Raw genomic sequence first — 10,128 nt, 5'->3', positions numbered from 1 at the left:
CAGCAAAAACTCAGCCACAAGGAAAATTCCTGAGTAGCTCTTGCTACATTTTGCTTCTTTGGACCTACTGGAGAGAGCACAAAAGGGCTGTTCAAATGGTTTCGTCTCCTTCATTCATATGTATGGCAGAGGCTGAATGTTGTTTAAACAATGTCTGAACTGGACACATACCTGATAGACTCCAGGCAATCCAGCCTTTCCCACAGGCTGCATACCCTACACTGGGGAATGATATATAACATTTTTTTGCATGGAGGAAAAGGCAGAAATATGCTTTAAAAGAGAAAATAAATAGCATTTCCTGTGGTCTGTGTTACCAGTACTCTTCAAAGCGCTTCCACAGCTACGACTTCTGCATTTGCTGCTTCCTCAAATCACTCTGACATATCCATCATACTCCAGCTTATAAAAGCCCCTGTGGCATATAGTGCTGTGTTTAGCAAGATTTGGCATCTCCCTGTCCTTACAATCCATCAGCATGAAAGTATTTCTTGGCCTCAGCTTTCTCCTGACTTTTCTAGACCCAGGTGAGTTTTTTGCTGGGTCCTGTGGGGCTGCAAGATCTGGAAGAGGTCTGGGAAAGGGTGTTGTGTATGGAGGGCTGTTCCTGGCATCTGAGACATGGGAATCCCTCATCTGAGGTTTGATATGGAGTGGGGAGAGGATTAGCAGGCTTGGGGTATATTTGGTGCTATGAAACACCGTGTTTGGGTGAAGGCGGAGGTGTTTACAATATGAGCTGGCTACCTAAGCTCCCATGGTGGTCAGCAGCAATCTAGTTGGGACAGTCACAGGAATGACTTGAGTTACTCTAGGGTAAACTTTGGTCAGCTGAATCAATATCCAGCCAACAGTGACTGCAGACTTAAGGGATTGGTTGATTTGCTCATCCCCAGGGTCACGCAATTTTAATTTAGACACCATATGTCACCTCAGCTGTCCATCAGCTCTGCTTGAGTAGAGCATTAGTCTTGTGGAGGTCTTGTGTCATACCTGCCACCTCATGCAGATGTCATGGCTGCTGCAGGGTGCCTTCATGTAGGCACCTGAGTTTTGGGGAACCAACAGATGCCCCAAATGCATTAATCTATATGCTGAACCATTGGGTTCCAGTTGGTGTATCAAGGAGGTCATGTTGTTTGTTCTCCCTCCACAAACTCTTTATTCCATCCTATGTTTTTCCTACTGACTGCCTGATACTCTGGTCTGCTTAAGAAATTCTTGTCCTGAAACAGTAGATAGTCAGTAAAGTGGAGTCCTCTAATGCCTACAAAGAGATGTGTTGTTCCCAGTTTGTCCATAGCACAGTGACTACCTACTGGCAGCCTCTCAGTCACCAATTCCTTGAATTCCCTTGCTCACTGCAAAGAGAAGATGTGGGGACTGCGAATCCAGGGACACACAAATGCCTTTCTGGACAGAGGGGTCTGTGGGGGGTGATTCTCTTAACATCCTCAGCAAAATCAAGGAAGCATTATCCATGAGAAGACAAGGCATACTGGCTAGGTATTGGTAGTTAAAATGTAAAATTACAGCTCAAAAAGGCTTCCCTGCACTTCCTTATATTCAAGATCATGCTAGATAGAATAGTAATAGGAAATAATGAAAAAGAACCCACAAACTGAACATGTAGCTGGAAAAATAAGGAAAGAGAAACATGAAAATTGCTGATCAAAAGCAGAAAGAAAATGTGGATGAAAGGGGAAGCAAATTCCCTCATGACTGCTGCACAGAAATATGTCTTGTTTCCTCACCCAGGAGCCATGCTTCAGTGTGAGGTTTGTCACAGCATAGGAAGAAGCTGCTCTGGCCCCATGGAAACCTGTAATGATGATGCAGACACCTGCGGCATCATTCTGCATGAAGTTAAGATAGGTAGGTGAGATGTTTGCTGTGCCTTCATCCCTTTCCAGTGAGAAACTCCTCACTGGTGTCACAGATGTGATGACACCATGTTCATCTGAGGGGATCACCAGTGGCACTGCTTTTGGGGTGGCTCTGCTTTCCCCACACCTGTCAGGCCCTGGGAAGGCTGTTGAGCAGTTGCTCCTTAGGAACCAGATGAAGGGGAAGGGAATTACATTGCGGTTCATGATTTGGTGCTGCCCTGTTACAGGGGGGATGGCAATCCCTTCATCTATCAAGGCCTGTCTGCCATCCAGAATTTGCCAGATGGGCCCTGTCACCATGAACTACGGGAAGGTGAAAGCAAGGAGCCGCTTGGCCTGCTGTATGGGTGATGCCTGTCGGACAACATCTGTCTCATGTAAGCTCCCTTTTGGCTTATCACTATCCCTTTTCTGCTTTCCTTGTACCAAGGTCAAGCTTTGCAGGCTAAGCCATCACTTGGCTTCCCATAATCCTTCCCTTGTTAAAACCAGCTTTGCAGGCTAAGCCATCACTTGGCTCCCCATAATCCTTCCCTTGTTAAAACCAATTGTAGCCTATCTCTTTCCTCCTAGTGCCACCAGAGAACAATGAGCCCAATGGATTCCAGTGTCCCGCCTGCTACAGCGTGGATTCTTTCCGGTGTGCTAACGAAACTGTAAACTGCACTGGATCTGAAAGCCAGTGTGTTGACCTGGCTGGATTAATGAATACAGGTAACAGTCTTTTGTTTGGGGCTGTCTGTCCTCTTTTTTGTTGAACTGGCAAACCCAGTCCAAGAGGAAGCAATACAGAGAAATAAAAATGGGTGACAAGTGTGAAGGAAAAAACAAAGAAGATATATGAACCTTAAAAGGGGCATGCTTAAAGATGGTAAAAAGGCAGGGGTGCACTTTCCTTCCTCCTTTCCAACTGTGGACCTGTAACTACTGAGATCCCTTGTACAATGGCATAACTGAGGTAAAGAACAGAACTGGTGTCATGAAGCAACCTGATATGTGGAGATACCCCCGAATTTGCTGGCCCTCGCTAGGATGCATGAGGATGAACTTGGATTTAAACCAGTCATCCAACTGCTGGAAGTTCAGGTGAAACTAAAGCAGAGCTATCAGCTCTTTTTTTTATGCAAGCAATAGGAGTAAGAGTATCTGAGCAGGGAATTAGGTACCCAGCATCAATAGGAAGATCACTCACAGCCTGTCTGACCTGTGTCCATAGCTGTAGGCAGTTATGCAATTTCCCACAAAATTGTTTGGAATTGTTAACTGACAAGGATGTTCTTCACAGATGTTTAGCTTGGCTCAGCAGGCTGAACCTTTTGGAAAAGTACCATTTGCAGAGTGGGAAGAAAATAATCTAGTTCAGTGCGGAACTGGGAGTTGTTGACTTGGGATAAGGTTGTCTGGCTTCCCCTAGGCTGAATTTCAGGTTACTTCTGTGTCCAGACTTTTGGCTAGATGTGTACATTTCTGTGACTACAGCACTTTAAGGTCTATTTCTCAAGTAGATGCTCTGGTGTTGGCAAAAGACAAGTTCGGGTTCCAGGCTCTCCCTCAACAGGTACATGAGCAGGGTTTCTCTGTTGCTTTGGCTAAATGATCTAAGGCCTTAGAGACATACTTACCTAAATAAATGGCTCAGCCTGTAATTCCTTTGAGACTTCTCACTCCTGTGCATATTTCGGATAAAAAAGAATATTTTCATCTCAAATTTCATGAAAGGGTCAAAGTGAGAAGGTAACAATGAACCCTTGGACTACTGTAGCACAGCCCTGACTTCTTTAGGAAGCTAGGCAAGGTGTGAATGGAAGAACTGAAGATTCTTCCATAAAATAAAACAGTTTAAAAGCTTTCCATTTTTTAAATTTTCAAATATTTAAATAAAAAAAATAATCTTATTCATCAGTAAGGAAGACGAAACCCTAAACACTTTATGTTTCTAGTCAATGAAGGTAACCTTCAAACTCACTCAGTGGAAGGGAGCAGATAGGAATGGGTTTGGAGCCAACTGGATGGGAAGAAAATGCAGTATGTGAGGTGAAAATGGGAGCTTCAGTGGCCAGGGAGGGAATAGCTGTGGAGACTGTTTCCCCTGACATGTGGAATGTACTTCTTTTGCTGTGTAGGTGGACTGACTGTGAAAGCTGCCATGAAGGGATGCACCACCATTTCTGAATGCAATGCTGTAGGAGATGGTAAAAACAATCTGGGGATAACGGACATTAAAATAAAGCGGTTCCAATGCCATCCAGCCATTGCACTGGAAATGCTGAGTTCCGGGCTTGTCTCTCCACAAAGTCTTTTTTTCCCTGCTCTATCAGGATTCATCTTGGAGAAGTTACTTTTCTGACTCTCTCTAGGACCGGCTTAAGCAAAGCTTGTGACAGGCGCCAGTGGTTTGCTCCTTTCTGATGTGGCATCTTCTGCATGCAGATTTTGTTTTCAGAGTAGCTCTTATGATTTTACAGAATAAATACAGTATGTACACTTCTTTTATTTTCTTTTTGATTTAATCTGATTTAAAGCTACATCTGTTCAATTCTGGTTGGTTCTGTAATGTTCTTAGAGTGCTTTGTCCATAACAGGACCACGGGAGATTGCATGAGGTGTCCATACACAGCACAAGCAACAGGAACTCTCAAAACAGCATAAGAATCTACATCCACAGACTCAGGACAAGTCCCCTGCATTTGACCAGTCACTTTTCCAAGCTCTGAAAATGACTAGAGATGAGTTCCTGGGAAATTCACTCTGATAAGACAGGTAGCTTGACCTTCTTCTCCTCCCTTATATCCTATTTTCAGTCAGATGGTTGTGTCCTCCAGGCAGCCCTGTAGTAGTTTCCATTTCAGAGAGGAGTCAGTGATCCTTTGCTACAAGAAAACTGCTCCTGGCAAGAACATTTCTCCTTGTGGTTGTTCTTTTTGCCTTACTAGACACTGTCCTGTTCTATTTTAGTTTTCAGGATTATCCAGAATAAATGTTTACTTTAGGAAGGTTTCATAAATTAGGCAGCTTTCTATGGTGATAGACTGCTGGGAGCCCAAGTAATGGAAATTTGTAACCCAACGCCTACTTCCCCTTAGCTGGTCAAACCACACCCATTGTTGGTTTAGCCTCCTCTCTTCTAAGTGGGTAATTCCCCAGCAAATGGCTCTTCTGCTGCAGCCACTGCCTGTCCTGCTGGCTTTCCTCAGGTTGGTCCCACCCAAAGGCACTGAAAAAAAACAGCAGTGGGCAACAACACCATACCTTGGAGGTAGCATGGGCAGTGGGCAAAGGGATATAGCAATGAGAGTTTTGGGAGTTCACAGAATCACAGATTAGCTTGGGTTGAAAGGGACCTTAAAGATCATTCAGTTCCAATCTCTTGCCATGGAACAGTTGCCCCCAACCAGCTCAGGCTGCCCAGGGCCCCATCCAACCCAGCCTTGAGCACCTCCAGGTATGGGGCATCCACAGCTTCTCTGGACAGCCTGTGCCTGTAAAAAAATTCCTCCCAATATCTAATTTAAATTTTCCTTCTTTATGTTTAAAACCATTACCTCCTTGTCCTATCACTATCCATCCATGTAAAAAGTCAGTTTCCCTCTTGTTTATAACTCCTCTCAAGTAAGGCTACAATGAAGCCACCCCACAGCCTCCTCTTCTCCAGGCTGAACAAGCCTAGCTCCCTCAGCCTGTCTTTGTAGAAGAGGTGCTCCAGCCTTCTGATTGTCTTCATGGTCTTCCTCTGGACCACTCCAAAAGCTCCACCGCTTTACTAAGCTGGGGGCCCCAGGCCTCGACACAGTACTCCAGATGGGGGCTCACAAGGGCAGAGCAGAGGGTGACAATCACATCCTCACCCTGCTGGCCACCCCTATCCTGATGCAGCTCAGAATGCAGTTGGCCTTCTGGTCTGCAAGCACATGCTGTTGGCTCATGTCAAGCTTTTCATCTACCAGAACCCCCAAGTCCTTTTCAGAACTGTTCCCAATGAGTTCTACACATATCTGAGATTGCCCTGACCCCAGTGCAACACCTTTCACTTGGCCTTGTTAAACCTCATTTGGTTCACTCCGGTCTGCTTTTCAAGCCTGTCCACCTCTGGATAGAGTTACTTTCTTCTATTGTGTCAACTGGACCACTCAGCTTGGTGTCATCAGCAAACTTGCTGAGGGTATACTCAATCCCACTGTCTATGTCTTTGATAAAGATATTGAAGAGCACAGATCCCAATACAGACCCCTGAGGGACACCACTCATGTCTGGCCTCCACCTGGACATAGAGCCATTGACCACAACCCTCTGACTGTGACCGTCCTACTAACTCTTTATCCACTGAACAGTCCACTCTTCAAACCTCTGTTTCTCCAATTTAGAAATAAGAATGTGTTGTCCAGATAGATGGCAACAGTTGCCCATCCTTTGTCCACTGATGCTGTCACTCCATCAGTGGAGGCCACCAGATTGATCAGACACGATCTGTTCTTGTTAAAGCCATGCTGGCTGTCTCAGATCACTTCCTTGCATGTCCTTTAACATGTCTTGCACAAAGACCTGTTCCATAATCTTCCCAGGCACAGAGGTGAGGCTCACCATCCTGTAGATCCCCGGATCTTACTTTTTCCCTTTCTTAAAAATGGGAGTGATGTATCCCTTTTTTCCAGTTACCAGGGACTTTGCCTGACAACCATGACTTTTCAAGTATGATGGAGGGTGACTTGGCAACCACATCAGACAGTTTCTTCAGTACCCTGGGATCCATGTCGTTTGGCCCCATAGACTTGTACACGTTCAGTCTTATAAGCTGGTCTCAGACTACTCTTATAATTGGAAGGATTTTGCTCTCCTGACCCTTACCTAACATGAGAGACTGGGGTTTAGAGTGTACATCAGCATTTTTCTGTTTCCAGATAAGTGAATCTCACTGGAAAAGTGTTGCCTATTTTTGGAAAGTCTATGAGATTAATAATCACAGTGCATGAATGCATCTGTCCTTTCTAGCTCTGGCTCACAGTGCAGTGTTTAAGACATGGAGTTGCAGTGATCAGAAATGGAATTTTATCTCTGAATCAAAACTGTGGCAGAAAGCCCTAAGGAAAGTCTTGGTTACTCAAACGAGACCATAATGTGTGGCAGTACTGAGATGACTACACCTAGACGTATATGCATGAATATATATGTGACCAGTTTTTATCATGCAGCAAGGGGACTGAATGTTCTTGTAATTTCAGTCTCCCCTAGACTTTATCTTCTTTCCAAACATGCTGAAACTCCTTTCTTTCTAATAGTCTCATCAAATTAATTGGGAGAGGATTTCACATTATCTATTATAATAAAAGGGTGTGAATCTGAGAGTGAAAATTATTTTTTGGGGTGGGGAGTGAACTTACAATACAGACTTAAGGCAGGCAAAAGAGTCTGGTTAGGCTCAGTTAATTATTTTCAGAGGCTGTGCAGTTACAGTGAGGGTTTTAGAGAGGGAATACAGCTCCCCATTCACTGTGTAACAACATGCTGGTAGTGGAGCGATTTGCACTTACAGCATTTTTCCAAATCTGATAACACTCTGGAATTAAAAAAATTCTCTATCTGTGCAAGTACATTATCCCTGAATGCATCTCCTGCACGTTCATGCAGAACATTACAGTGTTGTCTGTGGCATCCCCTATAGCAGATCTTGATCCACTTCGATGGTTCAACCTTTCACTCTTCTGTTTGTTCCACTTCGACCTGTGATATTATCTGGATGGAAAAGCTTGGTGGTTTTGTTAAGTCTGGTCAAAACTTGGGTGAGAAATGTCTAGAGAACCACGGTACTGACCTGGTATTTAGGGGAGGGAGAGAAGAATGTGATGGATATGCTTGGCAGAGGACACTTAGGACACTTGACGTGAGTCTTCTTGGGTCACGAACAACAGGAGGCCTTGATGAGACTGTTCCCTGAACTGGATAGCTCATTAGTAATAGAGCTTGTGGCCATGACTGTAAGCAAAGAGCCTACAGCCCTGGAACAGGTGATCCACTGAAACCTCTCAAGGAGAAATAACAAGTTGCTGAAATGGGTCAAAAATAATGTGGTAAAATTCTAAGTGTGACTACAAGCCAGTCGGTTTATCTCATCAATATAGCAGTCAGAGAAGACCAAACCTGAGCTATCCTTGCTGAAGCAGTTGACAGCCCTGCAGTTATTTCCCCTTGGGTTGGGATGCTTCTTGGGGGTACTCCTCAAGGTTGAGATCCTTACTAACCATGCCTGTTGGTGAGTGAAACTTTAGTCTTTAAAGTACCTGTTTATGTTAGGATTTAGCAATTCAATGCTGAAGATTAATCATTGTGACTCTTGCCATCATAATGGATTCATGGTATCAGCCTACTTTCTATAGTAAGCCAGCTTGATGCTATATCACTAAAACTGTGCAAGTGTTGGATATCTCCTGTGACAGAGGAGGAGGGCGGACAGCAATATTTCAAAAAGAGTTTGTGAAGCAGAGAGGAGAAGCAGCTCAATTTTGACTTGTAATTCAATGTTGTGGCAAACAACAGTGTTGCAATCTGTGGCTGCATAAATGAGGGAGTGAGGAGTAGCTCTACATCTTTATGGTTGATACATCAGTGCTCGGTCTTGATCCAGCACCCACATTTTTGTAATGGTTGTTAAAAACAGCATGAAATAAAATGCCTCACAACGAAAATCTTCTGGTGCATTAACTGCTGATCTTACTGAAAAGCAGATAGAGAGGTGGCTTGTTTACAGGCTGTAAATACAACTATATGGAAGAAGAAAAAGATCTTAGTGTTCTTTTATATGCAAGAGTACAGCAGAACCCTAACAAATCCAAAGGAGAAAAAGTCGCATCACCACTTGGCAGCCATTAGAGCGAAAGATGTCACCAACATTTCATATCTGTAAATCCAGCATGAAGACCCTTCAGAAATGCTTGCTTTAGTGGCAGGCAGGTAAGAAGCAGTTCAGGTAGAGCTGGTAGAAATATGACAGACTAGAGTATGGAGGAAGATGATGAGTTAATGAGCCCTTCTATTGTCGAATCTGGTTCCTAGGGAGAGAGATGAAGCTGGAGTGTGTTCAGATAAAAGATACACAAAAGGTGGAAAATGCCATACAGGCCCCAATTTCCAGAAACAATACAAGCAATGAGATCTTGGTATCTTGAGCAAGGAGTGATGAACACAACGATTCCCTATAAAACAGTCACTGGGTGAATATGGGATGCTCCACTGTTCGCAGGGTTTAATTGAGGATATGCAGCATGAAGCAGCCCTGGTCTTAGGCACTGGGGAGGGGCAAGGAGAGTTGTGGTCAAAAACCATCATAGTAAATGGAATAACTCCTGCTGATTTTAGAGGGCTTTGAAAAAGGCTTTAGACACCAAACTAGGTTGTTTCCACCTGCATTTTCTCTCTATAATATAGAATACAATATACAAACCCTACTCCCACAGAGACGTGCACACACAGACATATAAATATCAGATCCTCCCTCAGATTTTAAAGACACTTCAACTACCAGGCATGTGAGATATACAACTCTGGAGTCTGGATGAGGCCTGCCTTACCCGCAGTACTGACTGTACCAATCACAACTTTGATCTCTCTTTGCATAACAAAGAGGACTCGGACCATTCTTTTCTCTCCCTGATGATGGAAAATTGGCTATCTTCTGTCCATCCCTCACTCTCCTCTGAAGCTTCTGATCTTTCTCAAATAGTTGAGCCAGAAGGAAATCCCAGTGGCAGCCAAAATACAATCAGTAATCTATGATAGACAGATGAATGTGCAGTTTTTTGTCCAATAGGTGATTTTGTAGAGGCAGAGGGGAGAGAGGATTTGGGTTGCTGTTTGATAGATGCAGCTCTGAGCTAAGTGGATGGACTGAGGAGATGCAGGACAGGGGAAGCTTAGTCCTGTGTCTGCACCATGTAGGGAAGTTCTCATCAGATACTAAAATGCTTTGGTCCTTTCTTGCCAGAGTGTCTAAAGTTGAGGAGATTTTCCTTCCATTTCTTGGGAAGCATTTCTGTGCCAACACCTTCACATCAGGATCTCAGGACAGTGGAGCATGACAAATTTATCTCTTTTTCTGGTCAGAGCACAGCCTGGGGCTGTATTTGCAAAGGAATGTGAAGTTGTTGCTGTTTCTTTTACGTAACAAGCATGACTCTTCATTAAAAAGGAGTTTGTCCAGTAATCTAGGCCAGCAGGTCCAGTAGGTGTTTGGGGGATTACGCTTCTTCAA

General features: G+C 44.1%; 1 protein-coding gene across 1 annotated transcript; it reads left to right on the top strand.

Annotated features, from left to right (window-relative positions):
- Positions 359-4,382, top strand: LOC110390217 (phospholipase A2 inhibitor subunit gamma B-like). The gene is made up of 5 exons (XM_021381454.1): positions 359-527; positions 1,759-1,875; positions 2,117-2,266; positions 2,463-2,603; positions 4,013-4,382. Exons 1-5 carry the CDS (start codon positions 479-481, stop codon positions 4,234-4,236), a joined length of 681 nt encoding a protein of 226 aa, XP_021237129.1. The 5' UTR covers positions 359-478; the 3' UTR covers positions 4,237-4,382.

Source organism: Numida meleagris, chromosome Z, assembly GCF_002078875.1.
Source record: "Numida meleagris isolate 19003 breed g44 Domestic line chromosome Z, NumMel1.0, whole genome shotgun sequence".
In the NCBI taxonomy this organism is placed as follows: Eukaryota; Metazoa; Chordata; class Aves; order Galliformes; family Numididae; genus Numida; species Numida meleagris.
The sequence above is the reverse complement of the archived record's forward strand: the minus strand, read 5'-3'. Positions and strand labels throughout refer to the sequence as shown.

What these genes read in the sequence shown, in the direction of transcription:
- LOC110390217 (XM_021381454.1), top strand. Translation starts at nt 479, where the DNA reads ATGAAAGTATTTCTTGGCCTCAGCTTTCTCCTGACTTTTCTAGACCCA. An exon ending in CCTGACTTTTCTAGACCCAG is followed by an intron (nt 528 to 1,758) that starts GTGAGTTTTTTG and finishes TTCCTCACCCAG; the next exon opens with GAGCCATGCTTCAGTGTGAG. An exon ending in TCTGCATGAAGTTAAGATAG is followed by an intron (nt 1,876 to 2,116) that starts GTAGGTGAGATG and finishes GCCCTGTTACAG; the next exon opens with GGGGGATGGCAATCCCTTCA.